Source organism: Danio rerio, chromosome 13 (assembly GCF_049306965.1).
Source record: "Danio rerio strain Tuebingen ecotype United States chromosome 13, GRCz12tu, whole genome shotgun sequence".
Taxonomy (NCBI): domain Eukaryota; kingdom Metazoa; phylum Chordata; class Actinopteri; order Cypriniformes; family Danionidae; genus Danio; species Danio rerio.
Genome location: NC_133188.1, coordinates 25843629 through 25864004, shown reverse-complemented (window position 1 = coordinate 25864004; position 20376 = coordinate 25843629). Strand labels below are relative to the sequence as shown.

General features: G+C 36.3%; 2 protein-coding genes across 3 annotated transcripts in view; one reads left to right on the top strand and one right to left on the bottom strand.

Annotated features, from left to right (window-relative positions):
- Positions 1-1156: 1156 nt before the first annotated feature.
- shld2 (shieldin complex subunit 2) lies at positions 1157-18130 on the bottom strand. Of its 2 annotated transcripts, none has more exon segments than NM_001145633.1 (9): positions 1157-1541; positions 1626-1741; positions 3495-3732; positions 3811-4017; positions 7153-7299; positions 7505-7699; positions 7785-7892; positions 10577-11803; positions 17934-18130. In NM_001145633.1, coding segments are annotated over 8 exon segments (2355 nt in total). In that variant the 5' UTR covers positions 11724-11803; positions 17934-18130; the 3' UTR covers positions 1157-1344.
- Positions 17321-20376, top strand: part of glud1a (glutamate dehydrogenase 1a) — a 19942-nt gene continuing 16886 nt past the window's right edge. The window contains 1 exon segment of the mRNA NM_212576.1: positions 17321-17835. Within this exon segment, the coding sequence (NP_997741.1) occupies positions 17433-17835 (403 nt within the window). The 5' untranslated portion in view covers positions 17321-17432.

Genomic DNA, 20376 nt, shown 5'->3' with positions numbered 1-20376 from the left:
CTAATAATTTTGTTTAATATTTCTGACTTCAACTGTATATAAACTGTCTGAATCCAAAGAAGTGACAAGTGGTCTCTTAAATCGCCCCTATTATGTGTTTTTGAAAATGACCTTTCATGCGGAGTTTAACACAGCACTAATTGAATGAAAACATCCAGCTGAGGTTTAAAACTGAAAGTGCATCATGCTTAAAAAATTGATTCTTTAACAAAATAGTCGACTCATAGTTGAATAAATGAATCGTGTTGGGTTCGGATCTTTTTGCTTGAACACATTGACGTCAATACTGTACATAACCAAATATGAAGTGCTAGATCCGGTAAACGGGAATGAGCCTTTCACTTGAGACACTAGCAGAGTGAGGGGGATCACGGCACTGATCACACAAAGATGATGATCACTAACAGATGGCGATTCGGCTACAGGGAATTAAGGGCTAACATTTATTTTCACAACAATACCACAGTATAGCCAACCCAGTGCTGTGATTGTTCCTGTCATTTTTTGATACAATAACCTGCTGTACGCTGCAACACGGAATTTGTCAGCTGTTTGCTATTAAAGGAAGGAGCTGCATAGATTATTATGTATAGGATTTTGACAGACTTTGACAGGGACTTTGTCAGTAACTGTTACAGTTCATATGGATCAGTTTGTTCTTCCTCTGGATCATAACATGTAAGTGTTATTAAAATTGTTGCCTAATTTTGTGTAGTTTGCAAAATATGTATGTGTGTTGTAACTTGTAATCACCCCCTGTGACTTAAAATCACATGTCTGTTATAGATCAGTGCTTGTAATGTATCTCTCAGGTTAAATGTGTATGGGCGATTCACATATCATGTCCAAAATGTTAAAAATGCCTCTTTCTTTACAGATTTAAATGCGTTTTTGAACTCGCTATCCTCTGCAACCATCAGCTGTTTCTACACACAAGTGGTGCGTATATCTTCAAAATAGTTCAACTTATAATAGTTCAGCAGATTAGCCTCACGCAAAGGAGGGGTTTGAGAACAAATGAATCGCTGAACAGATTGTATGGGAGTCTTTGCCATAATTAGGTAAAGACAATAATTACAAGACAATGAAAGTGTTTTAGACATGATTGCATGCATATCAGCCTGTTGTTAGAGACCCCAACACCAAAAAAATGACCTTTTATAATGCATAGTAGAAGCCCTTTAATAATGTTTCTTAGCATTAGCAACATTTAAAAATAAAAAGCATCATCCACCCATCCTTTTTCTACAACAATTTATCCAGGGCCAGGATAATACACGTTTTTAAAAATTCAGACAGTTTAATCATTGTCAGTAAAAATAGACGGCATCATCTGAATAGACATCATGTCTCAGGTGAGCTGAAGTCTAACAATAAAAAGTTCTGAATGACAGGAATGCTGTTTTCATCACACTGGAAATGGCTTCGGACAGTCAGGAGAAATGTGTTCTTCATGGGGTTCAGTATGGAGCTAATCCTGTTAGCTACTACCTGGATGAACCTCACTTCAGATGCTGGGGCTAGGAACAAACAGAATAATGCTGCTTAAATTAACAATAAGAAAATGCAACAACATACAAACACATGGCATTGCTTGAGAAGAGGGAAAAGAAGAATTAGCTCACCAACAGACTTATGTAGTCTATCCGGGGGTGTGTTCAGAAGGATCTTCTGCACTAGAGCAGGAGGGACTTGCACACAGATTTGATCACCTCCAGCTCTCACCGTTAAAACAACAGATCTAGAAAGACAAGTCATGTCATGATCTAGACTACGGAACTGGGTAACTTTTTCCACCAGACTAATAGAAAGCTGAAAAATATGAATACATTAGGTTTTATTTATATTAAGTTACAACATGTTTTAGCACATAACATACTGCTAACATTTCACTAGCAAGATTAACATTTTGCTAGTATGTTTTAGCATGAGATTTAGCTTGTTGCTAGCAAAACTGATTACATTTCTGCATGTTTAGCACATTATATATTGCTACTTTGTCACCTTAATGATTACCACAATTTCTAGTATGTTTTAGCATGACACTTTGTTTGTTGCTAGCATGATTTTAGCCATGCTGATAACATTTTAGCACATACAGTACAGCTTATGACTAATGTCACTAGTATGAATAACATGTACACATTTTATTATCAGCGACAAATTGTTTATTTTAACATTAGATAATATTTAACCCAGGTGCACTGTTCAAATGCTCTACCCTTTTGTTATATTATGGATGAAGGCATCCACTGAATTAAACGGCAGTAAAAATGCATTATATATATGTGTATATATATATATATATATATATATATATATATATATGTGTGTGTGTATATATATATATATATATATATATATATATATATATATATATATATATATATATATATATATATATATATATATATATATATATATATATATATGTATATATATATATTTTTTTTTTCTTTTTCAATTTATTCTGCACGAAACTGTTAATCAACCCCAGTGCTGATAAAAACTACTAAATGTTTAAAAAATACAGGATTTTAACTCTTTTGTTGCCCCATTGACTTTCATTATAACCAAATTTGATAGTGCATAAATACACAGTCTTTGTTTTTATGTACTCCATGTAGTTCTGAGAGCTGAGATGCATATTTCGATTTTCTCAGACACATAAAGGTAAGTGTGCAAAGGTCACTCACACATATACACACACTTTAACTTGCTGTTATTTAAAATCCAGAAACTAATGGTGCCAACTGATGATCAACAGTAGAAATTACCAATTTTACCTCTTCCCAACCTGAAAATCCACCAACCAAAATGCATGATTATATGCTGTCATGGTTTTGTAATCAAAAAAACGTGGTTATAATGGAAGTCAATGGGGCAAAACAGCCACCAACAGTAAATTAGGGAACAACAACTAAAATTAATGAAAAACAATGTATCAAAGGCAATGTTGTTTCACATGTCCAAGACTTTGATAAAAGGTCTGCTTTTTCCACCAAATCAGTGACATCATTTATGAATTTGGCATTTAAAGAGTTAAAATAATGTAAGTTTCAAAGCATTTGGCAAGTTTGATCAGGACTGAAGTTGATTTATCAAATTTATGCAAGAAAAATTATCTAATGCGTTTTCACAGCAGTTTAATTCAGTGGAAGTTTTCATCCCTAACATAACTAAAGGGTAGTAAATTTGCCCAGAGTGTATTGTTGAGTTAAGAATGTAAAAAAAAAAAAAAAAAATCTAAGCATTTTCTTAAAATATTTGTCACCAAAAATCCTTCTGCTAGCTGAAACACAGAAAATGTTATGGCCAAATTAAGACTCAAAATCACCCCAGAGTGGATGAAAACATCCCCGACAGTATACAGTATAAAGGTTAAACTAAATATCATTTAAGTTTGACTGAAACTATGACTTATCTCTCATGTAAAACAAATACATATGAATGTATAGCTAAAGAGATATAACAAAACAGAGATAGGACCAGACCTATAGTAGCGGCGCACTCCTGTATGTGGTAGGCAAGGGTAACAGGGTCTGTATATGCCGTTTTCATCTGTCTCCAGCTCTGCAGAGCACTGGCTGCATCCAGCAAAAGTGACATCACCAGAGACAACACCTATGATGCCCTCCAAGGTTGTGCTGCCATTTATTAACAGAGAAGCCTCCTGGGACGGACTGGTCTGGAACTGGAAAGCTGTGATTTTAACTTTCAGTTCGACATCACCTAATGAGTACATAAACAAGAGAGTCTTAATGAAACTATGATTAGTTACACTAATGGGACGTAAATAAAATGTCGTACCAGAGTATTTCTGAGACAGGAGTGTGCTGAGATCAATCTCAAAGCAGCTAGCAGTCCTTTGAGAGCGGACAGTGTTGTAAAACTCCTTGCATCGACTGTCATCAGGAAAAAGAGGCTGACAGGTGCCCCACGGAGTCGAATGCAGCTCTAGCAAGCCTGAGGTCACGTCCTGTCTGACTAGCAGCATCCTGAATTCCCACACAGAATCTGTGAGGTGCATTAACAATTCAGATGAGGCATATTAATACAATTAATTCCAGAATTTGTAACATTGCTAGCATGTCTCTAGAATTTCTTTTCACAAGGTTTATAGCAAGTGTTAACATTATTCTACCATGCCACTAGCATGATTAACATGTTGCTAGCATTCTTTTGCAGAATGTAGCACTGCCCCCAAGTTTTTAGCATGATGTAAAACTGTCTCCATATTAACGTTTCTAGCATGTTTTAACATGTTTTTCAAAAAGTTAAAGATTATGTTTTAGCACATTGCTAGCATGTTTATTGGAAATATTAACATTATGTTATGTCGCAAGCATTATTAACATGTTGCAAGCATATTTAAACACAATGCAACCCTGCTTTTACATTAACATGTTTCTAACATGATTTAACATATTAGCATGCTTTAGCATGATGTTAAACTGTCTCCATATTAACGTTTTTAGTATGTTTTTTAAAATATTTAAGATTGCTAACGTTTTAGCACATCGCTAGCATGTTTATAACAAGTAGGTCCATTACAATGACTGTAAAAAATATTGACGACGCGACAGCCCTTTTCCCCATTGAACGCCTTGAGGGCAAAACGCCTGCTTGACGGGCACAAACTGTCGCAAAAGACTGCTGAAATTGGAGCCAGACATGCGCAGAAGGATTGTCTGATGGAGCCAGAGGAGGAGCCGCGAAAATGAGCAGAGTCGAGCTTCCAACCAAACGCTTTATGTAAAATCAACCACGCCCCCCGAACTTCTCAGCATGCGTTTGCGGTCATATCAACACAAATGGATGTAATAACGTTAACAAATATGAGGGTTTTATATATTCAATCGCGCCAGCTCCAGGCCGCATCGCATAACTTACTCGCGGCGTCGCGGGCTGATTCCAGCTCGCATGCGGCAGCGCCGGCTCGCTCGGCCGCCGCATCTGGCTCGATTGACTCGGGCTGGAATTGGGTAGTGAGTCCAGGCATCCGCAGTAGGTCCAGCAGAGGTAACATTAGTCAGTCTGAGCTCTAAGAGATAAGTCTCCGGCAGGCGAGAATCTAGCCGGAACTGTGTTTTGCTATCTGGGTGGCTAGGCGTGTATCAGCAAACTAATAAAGCCCGAAAAAAGCCCTGAACTTAGCGAATAAACAGTGTTCCACCAGGATCATGTATGTCAGAAACTATAGTTTACTACTGAACTCATTTTGTCATGGTAAAATAACACAGAAATCGAATAATAACATTTCAGTCTACTTCAGTCTCCTGCCGAAGCTCAGACGCCGCGCTTTGAGAAACTGTCAATCACAGCTGTCAATCACGATGACACGCCCAGCATTAAATTACTGCTAAAAACAAACTGTTTACAAAAATGAAGATCTGCACCTATTTCAGCACAATAACCAGTGCCTTAATCGACCAGAGCTATCTTTCGGGACATTTTATTGCAAGTGTAATATTTTTTTTTATTTGGGCTCAAGTCTCCTTCATTAACACGGAGGAGGCGGGCTTTATGACTTGTACTGCAGCCAGCCCCCAGGGGGCGATCTAATGGCCGAAACCTTCACTCAAACGTAGGCTTGCGGCACACTTGGTCCATTAATATGCACTTATGTCACAGCATGAATAACATGTTGTTAGCATATTTTAACACAATGTAACCCGACCTTTATTTTAACATGTTTCCAGTATGTTTTTCCACACGATTTAAGACTGTTAGCTTGGTAACAAATTGCTAGCATGTTTATTGCATGTATTATCACTATGCTAGTATGTCACTAGCATAGAATAACATGCCTCCAAATTAAAATTTCTATTTTCTAATTTATTTTATTAGGTTTTTACATGGAATATCAACTACAACATTCAAGCTATGAAGGACTCCAAATAAACACTTCCCTCCCTCAACAGCCTATAACTTCCCATTGGAAATGCATCAAAAGAGGGTGGAGAGACATGTTTCCACTTTTAAAGGATGAGATGTCTCACTAGCAAAGTAGTAAAAGCTAAAGCCTTTCGGATCATTACTGAAAGGTTAGCATCTGCTGCCACACGAAAATGGCCAGAAGTGGATTTGTATGCAGATCTATGCCAAACGCATCTTTCAAAGTTTTAAATATTTTAGTCCAATAATTGAATAATTTATTACAAGATAGAAAATAAAACACACTGCTAGCATGTTTACAGTTTAGCAAGTATTACAATTATGGTAGTATGTAATTAACATATAGTATATGATTAACATATTGCTAGCATACCTTAGCACATGTACTGTAACAATGCCTCCATGCCGACGTTTCTTGCATTATTTAACATGTAAGCATGTCTTTCGCATTATGTAAAACACTTTCTCCGTATAAACATGTTTCTAGCATGGTTTTACAAGGTTTAAGATTGCTAATGTTTTACCACATTGCTGGCATGTTTATAGCAATAAATAGCATTATGCTGTTATGTAACTAGCATGACTAACATGTTTCTAACTTGATTTAACACTTTGTCTTCATATTAAGATGTTTCTAGCATGTTTGTTTACAAAATCTAAATATTCATTCATTTTCTTTTCGGCTTAGTCCCTTTCATAACCAGGGGTCACCACAGCGGAATAAACTGCCAACTTATCCAGCATATGCTTTACGCAGTGGATGCCCTTCCAGCTGCAACCCATCACTGGGAAACATCTATACACACTCACACACACATACTCTATGGACAATTTAGCCTACCCAATTCACCTACACCACATGTCTTTGGACTTGTGGGGAAAACTGGAGCATCTGGAGGAAACCCACGCAAACACAAGAAGAACATGCAAACTCCATACAGAAATGACAACTGACCCAGCCAAGGCTCAAACCAGCGACCTTCTTGCTGTAAGGCGACCGTGCTACCCACTGCACCGCCGTGCAGCCCAAAATTTAAATAGATAAAATAATAATAAAAAAACAATAAAACAAGACATTTAAAAATATACATTTTAGTTAGAATAATAACTAAATTTAATATTATATTTCACCCATTTAAAATATTAAAATTAAATATTAAAAATATATATTCATAAATGAAATTGATTAAACGTTTGCTAAAGTCCCCTAGTGGGCTTTGGCCTATGCTTAAGATTCACTGCTTTATAAAACACCTTTGTTCCTCTCCAAACGCTGCAGCCATGAGAGAGCAGCTCCCCAAAGTATGACAGCTCCCTGCTGGCCATCTCCTTGTTCCACAGTCAAAATTGCTTTCAACAAACCTCCAGCTCTGGATATTCCCTCTGCCTCATCACGCCATGCTAAAACCCAGAAAAACTGAATTATGCAACAAAAATGTAATTGATACCCTTTAAGATGTGACTGTTAAGTAAGTAATGCAGCTAAAAATGGTAAAGTTCGTGGACCAATTGTTAAAGTTTGTGTCCCTCTCAACCATACTTTCACTGTCCACTACGGTATTCAAATTACTATACAATCTGAAATACTTAACTGCAATAAAATTACCTGTGATTAATTTGCTGTGTTTAACCCTCAGCAGAGCATGAACCAGTGTGTCTGGTCGTAATGCTCCAAGGCGGATGAAAGAGATGGAGTGCAAATCCTGAGGCTTGTGAGGAGGCAGAGACACCAACAGGGGGCGCTTCTCACATAGATGAGTACACAGCGTTCTCAATGAGTGACTGTTCAAATTCTGTGGAGCTACACAAGATCTGCATTACAAAAGCAGGACTTTACATCTTTTATCCAGACAAAATAGCCCCATTAGTGATTAGATTTTGGTTACCGACTGGAATACGCTCTCTTGTGACCTGTCCTAAATTCAGCAGCTTGCTGGTGAAAGAGGACTGCAGGACAGTCTCAGCTTTCCACTTGTCAATGTGCACCGCTACATCTGCCAATGTAAAAAAAAGAAAGGTAAATCAACAGACATTTCATCACTTTTCACATTTCAGGAGTGTTTTTCAACCACATATCCTTCTTCTTTTAAGATGAGTCACTTCTGTTCTGGATATACTGGTATTGGTTGAGCTGATCCACCATAGTTGGCCTTACAGGTCATTTATCTTAGTAGATCATCCTGACTTACTTGTTTTGTTGCTTACTGGTACATTTTTATATTCATACTCCTTCTGCTGACAATGGTTTCTTTAAATGTATGCATTCTACAAGTTCAGTGAAGGCTACATACATTTTATTTCCCAGTTAAGACATAACAAAGACGTAATGGTTAGATTTTTAAATAGATAATGTGGTCTAAATAATTGTGGACCCCATTGTATATTATAGGTTTACAGTATGTGGTTGGTTGAAAGTCTCTTCTGATCACTGCAAGGCTGGATTTATTTGACACAAATAATAATAATACATTCCTGTAAAAGGCAAAACAGCATCATTATTCAGTCTTTACTGTCAAGCTATCTTTCACAAAGTCAAGAATTATTTATATATTTATATGTATTTGTACTATTTATTAATGTTATTAATAATTATAAAACATTCTTAGATTAGAAAGTTGTGCAGCTTAATGCTTACAGATATTAAGATGATAAAATATCAGCATTTATTTGAAAGAGAAATTTTTATTCAGTCTATTTTGATCAACTTAAATGGGACCAATTATGCCACTTTTTACAAGATGTAGAATCAGTCTCTGGCGTCCTTAAAGTGTGTATGTGACATTTTAGTTTAAATGACCCAGCAGGCAACTTTTTATAGCTTTTAAAGTATAAATTTTAATATTTTAATGCTTTAAATTTAAATGAGTTTGTGTTCCAGGCAGAGAAACAAATGCCTATACTGCTTCACACTCAGGGCTGTGTATATGATAATGAGTCAGAGATTGTCACTAATAAGTGGGACTTTCCCTCTATGATTATGTGTACAACCCATACAAGAAGTGTGGTTATAAAAAATATAATGGATTAAATATTTTCATTAGGGGCTGGTTATATTCTCACACTGTAGCCACACAATTGTTTAAATGCCACTTAAACAGGATTTTTGCATAGTAGGTCCCCTTTAATGCATCCATGGTTATAGGCCTGTTACAATACCTATTTTTTGTTAAACGATATATTATACCAAAATATATTGCGATAAACGACATTTATGTCATTTTAGGACCATTTTATTCCACTCAATATATAGACAATTTCAATGTGGTCATGGCATTGGCCCATGAATATTTCCTGCTTGCTATCACACTATTAACTGTAACAAGAGGCAATTCAATCATAGCTTAATGTTAAAACAGCTATCATAACATTGTCTATTATTATGTGTCTCTTTTTGGATTGTCTGAAGGTATAGAAATAAAAAATGTGAAACAGGAAATACATTGGGACCATTGTTTTTGTTTACAACATTTTCCCCTTCATTAATCTGGGGTCGCCACAGCGGAATGAACCGCCAACTTATCCAGCATATGTTTTACCCTGCAGATGCACTTCTAGCTGCAAGCCATCACTGGAAAACATCCACACACACTCATTCACTACGGACAATTCACCTACTTTATACCACATGTTTTTGGACTTGTGAGGAAAACCAGAGCACCCAGAGGAAACCCACGCGGAACTAGGGGAGAACATGCGAACTCCACACAGAAATGCCTACTCACCCAGCCGGGGATCAAACCAGCAACCTTCTTGCTGTGAGGCATTTTGCTACCCACTGTGCCACAGTGCTGCCCGTATGTGTGTGTGTGTGTGTTTCCCAATTTCTGTTTAACGGGGAGAAGATTTTTTCAACACATTTCTAAACATGATAGTTTTATTAACTCATTTCTAATAATGAATTTATTTTATCTTTAATCATCATGATGACAGTAAATAATATTTTACTAAATATTTTTTCAGGCACTTCTATACAGCTTAGAGTGACATTTAAAGGCTTAAATAGGGTAATTAGGTTAACTAGGCAGGTTAGGGTAATTAGGCAAGTTACTGGATAACGTTTGTTTGTTCTGTAGACTATCGGACAAATCTAATAATTTTGTCACTAAAATGGTAAAAAAATAAAAATTAAAAACTGCTTTTAATCTAGCCGAAAGAAAAAAAAACAAATAAGAATTTTTCCAGAAAAAAAAATATTATCAGACATACTTTGAAAATTTCCTTGCTCTGTTAAACATCATTTGGGAAATATTTAAAAATGAAGAAAAAAAATTGAAGGGGGCTAATAATTTTGACTTCAACTGTGTATATATATAATTTAAATGCATTTGATCGTTCTGTGGGCAAATATGACATAAATATGAATCATTATGTAGATTTTTAAATGTCTAGGTATATACCTTAAATAAATAAATCATGTTTTCAATTGGAGCTTTTATATTGCTGTATTTTAATTATATTTGTTCTGCATAAATTCTCCCTATAGTGGCAATAATCATAAAATGCGGTTGCATCTACTTTTTTCAGCATGAGTTACTCAATTTCCCAGTGCATAGTACATTTGGATGTTCACTTAAAATCTTTGTTAAGCCTTTATGATATATAAATTAATATACAAAAAAATAATAGATGTAAGAATCGAAGATAAATTGTGTTAATTTGTAGATCTTGGTTGTTTCACCTGTAATTAGCAGAATATCTCCTGGATAAACTGTAAGGGCCCAAAAGGCAGATGTCCGCCATAAAACCACCTTCATCTCCACATCTGATTGGTCAGTGACAATCAGCGTTGCTAGAGGTACGCTGGTACCAGCAGAAGCTCCGGTTTTCACCTTGACCTCTTTTAAGTGGCATGGATGCACCACAGCCACCAAGATAGCATACCGTACACCATGTGTCGTACACCTGGCCAGCAGGGTTGTAGGACCACACAGAGGGGCAACAACGGTTTTTGTCCTCTGATCTGTTTCTTTGGTTTTACACGCAGTCTGAAAGAACCTAATCTTTTTAGCAGCAGAGGGACCAGATGATGACTGTGCAGTTGAAGTTGGAGAATCACTAATAAGCCCAACATCTTCCTGATTCACAGGTTTTTCAGGTATAGCATTGCCCTGAGAGCAGAGGATGCCTTCAGATGTAATTTCCAGAATCAGCCCTCTCTCCTGCTGTCTTTGGCTCAGACTGTCATACTCTCCTGAGCTTTGCAAAGTTCCCCCCAAACCTCTTTCTTCAGGACTGACTGCAGGACTGTACAACTCTGGGGAACTCTCAGAGGCTGAGGGTGTTTGTTTAGGAGGGTTGTGTGGAAAACCGAAAAGAAAGTCTTCAAGGAGTCCAGAAGTTGAACATTGAGACACTCTACTTCGAAGAAGCAAAGCTTGAGACTTTGTCCATGAACTCAGATACTCAGTCTCAGTGGAAACTGGTGACCTGGGCCTCCCATCTCTGCTCTGTCCAGCTGAAGAAGAGAAGCAACTATCAAGATATTCTGTCACTAATACAGGACACAACTCCTCTTCTTCAACAGATTCTGGCTTTGATTGGCAGCCTGATGGAGTGCTGTCATCCTCTGATATTTTGTTTTCTTCTTCTCTCCTCTCAGGTAGTTTATCAGAGGTAACAGCAGACTTCAGCCAGTCATTATTCTCGACACCAGACTCATCATCTGTTTGGGCCTCTCCAGTGGTGTGTTTGGGAATCAGCTGACCTTGACTCCAAGTGAAGTCCATTGTTGTCCAGTGTTTGGCCGCTCTGTCCTGCACCTCTACATTGAGGGCTTGAGGACATGGGGCACCCAAAAAGACATGAATATTTGGTTTGTTTGCCATCCTGCTCTCCTTGAGTTGGCCCGTTCATATGCATGTTGCCAGATCTTCCCCCATATTTACAGGTAGATCAAGTTTGCCACCTGCATGAAAACAGAAATGCATACTGTTAGCTAAGCAAGCTCTATAGAAATACTGGTAACACTTACTGTAGATCTCTAACACCGGCCAATTATTAGATAACAAACTAATCATGTATGTACTTTACAGCATTTTCATTACCTTTTAAATGTTTAATGTAAAAAGTTGATGTTAAATTCATTCATTCATTTATTTTCTTGTCGGCTTAGTCCCTTTATTAATCTGGGGTCGCCACAGCGGAATGAAACGCCAACTTATCCAGCACGTTTTTTACGCAGCGGATGCCCTTCCAGCCGCAACCCATCTCTGGGAAACATGCACACACACTAATACACTACGGACAATTAAGCCTACCCAATTCACCTGTACCGCATGTCCTTGGACTGTGGGGAAACAGGAGCACCTGGAAGAAACCCACACGAACGCAGGGAGAACATGCAAACTCCACACAGAAACGCCAACTGAGCCGAGATTCGAACCAGCGACCCGGCGACCTTCTTGCTGTGAGGCGACAGCACTACCTACTGTGCCACTGCTTCGCCCTTATGTTAAATTAAATGCACTAAATAGATAAATTCTCAATGCATTAACTAAGGTTTTTGTTTGTTATAACATTAGTGAAACAAATGAAATTGTCATTAAGTCTAAAGAATAGTTGAGCTAAAATCTATCTATTTTTATTATTTAATATATATTCTCTATTATTTGTTATTGTTATTACTAATGTTTAATAATATTTTATTTGCCTTTTTATTATATTTGGTGCAAACTTTCTTTAGTTTTATCACTTGGAAACTATTTAAATAAATCAATTAAAATAATAAGAAAATAATGTGATGAGTGACATGAGTGTTTATAAATAAATAATGCCAACGTTCATATTGATTCAAATGTCCAGTCAAAATATGAATAAAAACTATAATTGTATTTAAATAATTATTATTTTAACTTTAATTAACCCTTTAAAATTATCAAAAGTGTACATACAATTAGGGGAGGGGGCTAAAATACAGTAAATAACTGTGATGTGATATTTAACTGAAAATTACAGTGCAATAGCATTGAGAAAGAGAATTAGGAATACAGTATAAAATCCCACAGCACGTGGGAACATTTTAATGTGTCTGTGCAAGTATGCATTCCTAAGATCAGTTGTTTTCACTTAGCAAAAGAAGAAAAAAAAAACAGTTTATTGAGTGACTCTCCAGAACTATAACCCAACCAGATGATGGGTGTTGCACCATGTGAGCCAATAACAGAGCAGTACTTCTTTTTAAACTAAAGTGTGATTTATAACCAGATCCATTTGCTTCCAAAGATGGTGGCATAGAGGAAAAGTGTGAAGAAAGACATTACTTTTTTAACCTGATGGTTACACTGCACAATTTTTTGGAGAGCAAAAATGTTTTTTTAAACCACTGAAAAACTATTTACTTTTTTTAGACCAACAAAGTGGCCATGGCACCTTGTAAAATACATTAGATTGCTTTTTAACTTAAAAATTAAGTGTAGAAACAATATACACTACCGGTCAAAAGTTTGGGGTAATTTATTTTTTTATTAAGAAAATTATTCTGTTCATCAAGGAGGCATTTCTTAAAATGGTTAAATATTTATTAAAATTTGAAATAACTGCTTTCTTATTGTATGTAGTTTTAAATAAAAGTATTACTCCTGTCATTATTGATTTTATTACTATTACCATTAATAATAATAATAATAATTATTATTATTATTAGAGTGATTTCTGAAGGATCATGTGACTCTGAAGACAGGAATAATGAAGCTGAAAATTAATCTTTAAAATCACCGGAATAAATGACTAAATTAAATGATAAACTACTTTTGAACAGTTATTTTATAGTGAAACAAAATTTCACATATTTTTGATTAAATAAATGCAGCACCGGTGAGCAGGAAATCTTATTTTAAAACATTTCAAAATCCAACTCACCCCAAACTTTTGACCGGCAGTGTAATAATCAGTATAATTATGTAGTACAGTATCCATGGCTACTGTCCACTTGTTATAATACTCTGTGAGAAAGAAACACACACTATCAAAAGAGCAAAACATTTTTTTTTTCCCTGGAAAAGATGTAAAGATGTCCTGCATGAGCTAAATGTATTTCCAGCAGGATTCAATTATAGCAGCCAAAAAAAGACATGACGTAACTCCACATGTCACTGTAACCCCGTGTGAAATACATGATTAAATCTAATTGTCACAAACAAATAAGGCTCTTTTTATTTAAGTCTTATCTGTTAGAGTGCAGAGAGAGAGGGGGAGAGAGCAGAGAACACAGGGTCATTGCCCTTTACCATTCTTTGTTTGTGCCATATTAACAAAAAAAATGTATTTTCAAAGAAACACTAACTATTGCATTTAGTGAATATAAACTACTATACAGTACAAATGCTAGGTTTCTAATAGGAAGCAGAGACTATGCTTGATTTATGAGACCAAGGATGTGAAAGTACTGCATGTGCATCAAAACACCAATAACCCAGACACCAAACTCATTCCTGTCAGCAGGGCTTCAGATGACCTCCAGTGACCTCAACTGAGCAAGAAAAAGCCAGTCTGGATGAGCAAAAACAAAACTAAACTCCTGCCCTTAAACAGGGAAATCAATAGCTTTTGCTACTGTTAGAGAGTGTATGAATGAATATTTGCTAAAGAGGACTACTAAAAATGTTTAGGATATAGATTAGAAAACTATTGTGGTCCTAACATACAACCTGTTAACTTCCAAAATCACATTTAAGTGCATAAAAACAAGCACATAAAAAAATCAGGGAATCGTAATATGTAAAATAAACTTCTGTAAAATTATTTAATTGAAAAGGTATAGAAATACATGTCAGTCTGTTTTTAGGGCAGCATTTAGTGCAAGTGAATAGTCTTTGTTTGTGGCACTTTCTACAAAAATAAATAGTGCAGTCAATGTTCTATTCGTTTACTCACCCTCAAGCCATCCAAGATGCAGATGACTTTGATTTTCTTTAATAGATTCATAATAAATTCTTTAGTAGACATGAAAACATAATTTTAGCAGAAACTGTAGTCCTTGGTGTTTCATATTCACAATTGAATAGCTACCACATTTTGAAAAATTTACAGACATAACTAAATAATACATATATATACTGGGTTCTTTTGAATAGAAACAATCTGACTGTGCAAGAACATGTGACTTACAACATTTTTGCCTTTAATTCAGACTTTAGATGATTGTTGACCCACTTAATGAAGTCTACCAAAGCTGCATTTTAATAGTAATAATGTTGTATATAACGTTTAGTTGCACAGACTGATCATTCTGCTTTATAAGACCTTGTCGACTACAGAACATTGCCTGAGGGTGAGAAAATGACAGAAAATTATTTTAAATTTTGTCGTAGAAATGTGCTAAAACAACTGCAGTCAGACAAGAGTTAGAGCAAAGCAAAAAGGTAGTTTATTAATATTCCGCAGTATGACACCTGTTACACACACACACACACACACACACACACACACTAGGGCTGCAAGATCACAATCTCGATACGACCCGATCTTAATTCAGCTTTTTTACGATTCAGCTAATAATATTTTAAAGGTCAGGGGAGATGCAAGGCAGTCGTACAAGTCTTTACGGCAACAATGACATCTTCAATTGGTGTAAAAGTGTCATATACTGTATTTATAAGGTATAATTCACCCAAAAAATGTCATTTCTGTCTTCATGTAATGATGTATTCACGAAATCACAGGTGAGCTGACGCACTGTTTGTTTACTATCGAGAATGCGCGCGTGCACGCATGGTGCCTACTTTAGTGAACACAACCTGCATATGCTGTGAATAACAGGTAATGAAGTTGTAAATAACGTTCAGTTTGTTGCACAGAGCGATCGTTTGAGAGCCGTGCGGGAGGTTTGATTTGCACGTGTGTGTGTTTTCTCACAGTGACAGCAGCATAGATCACAGCACATCATTTAAATGATCATATCGCATTTTAGAGTTATGATTACGACAAGCATTTAATATGTTTTTTTCTTTCATAGCGAACACAGTGTTGTGCATGAAAATAAATGTTTACTGTGTCAGTATAACAACCCTAGCCTATATTTAATGGAAATATAATGGTCTAATAATGTTGTCAATGATAGATGAGAAGCACATGTCTTAAGCATAATAAATCAACTTGAGAATTATGAATAGTTGTAATAGTTTTATTTCATAATTTTACTTTAAATTAACAAACAGTTCAAGTCCACCATAATGACTGCAAAATTTAGCATTTTAAGCAACAGTAGACCTACACATACTGTAGGCCTAATATTTTTGTTGTTTTACCATATGTTTGAGAATTACCAATAATAATAGGCTTATCATATTAACCTTTATTTTACATTTACAGAATCGTGAGAAAATCGTGATCTTGATTTTAAGCAAAGAAAATCGTGATTCACATTTTTGCCAGAATCGTGCAGCCCTAACACACACACACACACACACACACACACACACACACACACACACACACACACACACACACACACACACACACACACACACAAACACAAACACACACACACAAACACACACACACACACACACACACACACACACACACACACACACACACACACACACACACACACACACACACACACACAGTGAATGTGTGAGAGACTGTGTCTCAGTCTTTTCAACAGACAGTTTTATAACTTTCAGTGCACGTACACTCAAATTTGTGCCAAACTCCAGGAAAGATACATTTCAGGTGGGAAAGAAAATATCTCCCTGTGGTTTTCTAACTCCTAACCTACTCCTGACCAGGAGTACTACAATGTATCAGGCTTTGGCCAGTACCAAACTGCTTCTGTCTGCGTTTTATGAAAACATGTTGTTCATTAAAAACTGCCATCGCAATTTTATTTTCCGTTTCATTTGAATTTAGCTTAACTTGTACTAATAAAAATCACTAAATGTACTAAAAGATATGTATACATTTTTACATGTAATACATTTTTGGATCCCTCAAATCCCACAAAGATCCCACAAAGAAAAAAAGAAAAGAAAAAAAAAACATTACAGCCTTTCTAATGGTTATGGGCATTATATTTGTTTGTATTGTATTGTTTTCATTAACTGTACTCTAACGGCCTTCTGGTGGCATTTTGAAACCAATCAATCCCATCAGAATATGTCCTAAAAAACACTTAAAAACCATTGTAATGGTTTACAAAGGAAATAACGTAACATTGGCATCTTCTGGCTTCTACGTTTTTTTATTATTAATTTTATTTTTCAGAAGGGATGGTCGAGATGGTCAGCCAATATAATAATCAAATACGTTTACATTTAATAATTTTTCTTTTTTCAAAGGCTACTTTAACAGTTCCTTAGAGAGGCAGTGTTTGCTGATGGGTTCTTGCTCTTTGAGCGCCTCCCAGCTTGAGGTGGAGACCCACGGCACGCCTGCCGTTTAAAACAACTCACAAACAGTTTTCAAGCCGACACTTTACTGAGTCAAGCAGAAAAAGGAGCCGTGGTGTCCGTTTATTCACCAGACATATTCACTTTCACTGTCATTTTTCCTTTTTAGAGACTGTAAATTTGTTTGTTTTTTAGTTCAGAACCATGTATAGGTATCTGGGAGAGCTCGTGACACGCGCAGCCGCCAACAGCGCACTGGCCTCGGTGTGCGTAGACTCCGCTCTGCCCGCTTCTGCGACTCTCCTGCGGGTACGCCGCTACAGCGAAGCGGTGGGAGAGAAGGACGATGACCCAAACTTCTTTAGGATGGTCGAGGGTTTCTTTGATCGCGGTGCGTCTATTGTGGAGGACAAACTTGTGCACGATTTGAAGACGAGAGAAACGCCCGAGCAGAAGAGGCACCGCGTCAGGGGGATCCTCAAGATCATCAAGCCCTGTAACCACGTCCTGTCCGTGTCCTTCCCCATCAAGAGAGACAACGGGGAATGGGAAATGATCGAGGGCTACAGAGCTCAGCACAGCCAGCACAGGACCCCGTGTAAAGGAGGCAAGTTTGTGTCTGTGCATTATTTACATCCGAGCTAATAGGAAGCAGTCGCGCTCTCGAGAAAAAAAACCCTGCAAGCTAAGACAAAGAGCACTTACCTTTCAAAGCGTCTTCTGAAGTTTTGCATTATGGTGTCATTGGTCTGTGTGTGTGTCGTATTTGCACACTTTTTTGCTTGTAATTTGACAGGGAGTGATAAATGATAGGCCTTGCGTGCCATGAACTTGGAAAAGATCCTGTGTGTTGCGCAGTAGCGACACCCCGCGACTGTTCGCTTACGAACGTTACTGAGTAAACTAGTATCCTCATGTTCAGTCTTCATATTATTCAAATCGTATGGGTGTTTCCCAGTACTGGGTTGCAGATGGAAGGGCATCCACTGTGTAAAACATATGCTGGATAAGATGGCGGTTCGTTCCTCTGTGGCGACCCATGATAAATAATGGAACTAAGCCGAAGGAAAATGAATGAATGAACATTATTAAAATCTTTGTGAGGTGATGCAAACATCTCCAGGCTTGTCTTTGGCTGGTGTTTATTAGTGGTCTAAAGAGGTCACTAGTTGGTTTACAGATACTGTAATTATAAGCTTGACCAGATATGATCTAACCACAGATTTTAGATATTAAACCAGCTTACAATAATTTGACGCTAGCAAAAAGTCAGCTACATTGAAAACATATTTCCATCAATAAAATTTAGCCTTTCGAGCAAAAAATATTTGTTTGCATGCAATAAAAATAAATATGTTTGTATTAAAAAAAATATAAAATAATGTTTTGAAACTTTTTTTTCGATTAATTCTGAATTAGATTTAGATATTAGATTTTAAACAAATGGTTTCCATAAAATTGCTTACACGTTTTGCAATTTGCCTCTTTTTTAGGTAGGAGAATGGGAAGGACAAAAGAAATTGTATTGCATCACTTTTTTTTTGTAAAGTATTACAGCAAGAATCCTGCCTCTCCTGTTGCTGCGTGTTTGTTTTATAGGGTGGTTCAGCTTTCCCCTCTTTAAACTTTTTTATCCCACATGATATAAATTTCTGTTATCTTTATAGATATATTTCAGTTCTTTCATAGAGATATTTTGGTACTTTCTGGAAGTTGTGAGCTTATTTGTTATCAGCAGTGGAATGTGTTTATGTAAGAGCAGTTTCTATCAGGCATGACCTATTCGGGAGTTGTTTGCAAGGGCTTTACATTTTGCTTCATCAGGACTGACTGTGCAGTGCTTTATTTATTAAGGAAGGGAGGTAAAAGCCCCATAGGAGAGTTCAGTCTCTCAGCAATTTCCTTGACTGGAGTCTGTAAGCATTTTCATACTATTTCCTCATTTTTGCAAAAAACAAAACAGAGATATCATCAACCTTAAACTATAGCATGAACAAATAAGTGAACTTGCAACCCATTGACTTTAGCAAATGCTTTAAGTGGTCTAAATTGCACATAAACTATGCTGAACTGATCACAAAGTTAGTAAGTGATCTGATAATGTGCACTGATCACGTTTTGAATAGATTAGATTTCAGGGTGACATTGACTGAACTGATGTCGAGAATGTTTACACTGTGCAGATTAAAAATTAGCTTAGTGCCTTAGTGGTTTACCTTGTGCTCTTGCAACTCTGGATCATTATGTAAAAGCATGTGTTTTTGCAAATCTCTGATTGAAAAGCATTGTGATTTCGCCTTATACTTAAAAAAATAAAAGTGCATTATTGTTTTATTATTATTATTATTTTAGATTTGCCATTGATAGATCTATGTTTTGAGTATAATGTTCATTCGTGTTTTATTTCATAAGCTACCGATAACATGTCTTGAAAAATTCTATTAGTAATAACATTATTTAGAGCATTTATTTATAAAAAATGACAGTAGGTCAGCATAAAATATTAATATTTTCAGACATAAAATTTTAATAAATCTTATAATCTTAAAATAAAATCTCATCTTATTTGATGTTTACCAACTGTAATTTTCTGCATATAAATTCTCTAAATGATAATATTTTTATTTATTTTAAAGACATGTTAAGAGTACAGAGCAAATTAACATTTTTGTACTGATTTTTTCCCAGAGCTTCCCCGAGGTTTTGTTGAGAGAATGGTTAACGTTTCACGAAGTAAACTTATTTCTGTCTGATTTATGTAAAATATAATCCACAGACTATAGTTATTCCGATCAAACATGCCAGAGTATAAGATTCAGCAGACATTTATGTTATAATGGTTGAGAGGATGCAGACTTTGAACCCCGTCTATACAGTAATATACTGCAGACATGCTTGTTCCTTTATTCTCTCGGTTAGTTACCAATAAACTCGGAGGGAGACTATTTTTTGAATGTGCCTTAATACCTTTATTTAAGGTTACAGTAGTAGTGATTTGAAATGATTAACAACTTAATCACCCATAAAATCGATTAACTTTGCAGTGCTCTCCAAACATTGCTTTTGAGGATGCTTGAAAACAGAGAGAGAGGTTTAGTTTGAGGCAGTCAGTTTGTGTACTTTAAACATACCCAGTTTGGGCCCTGCC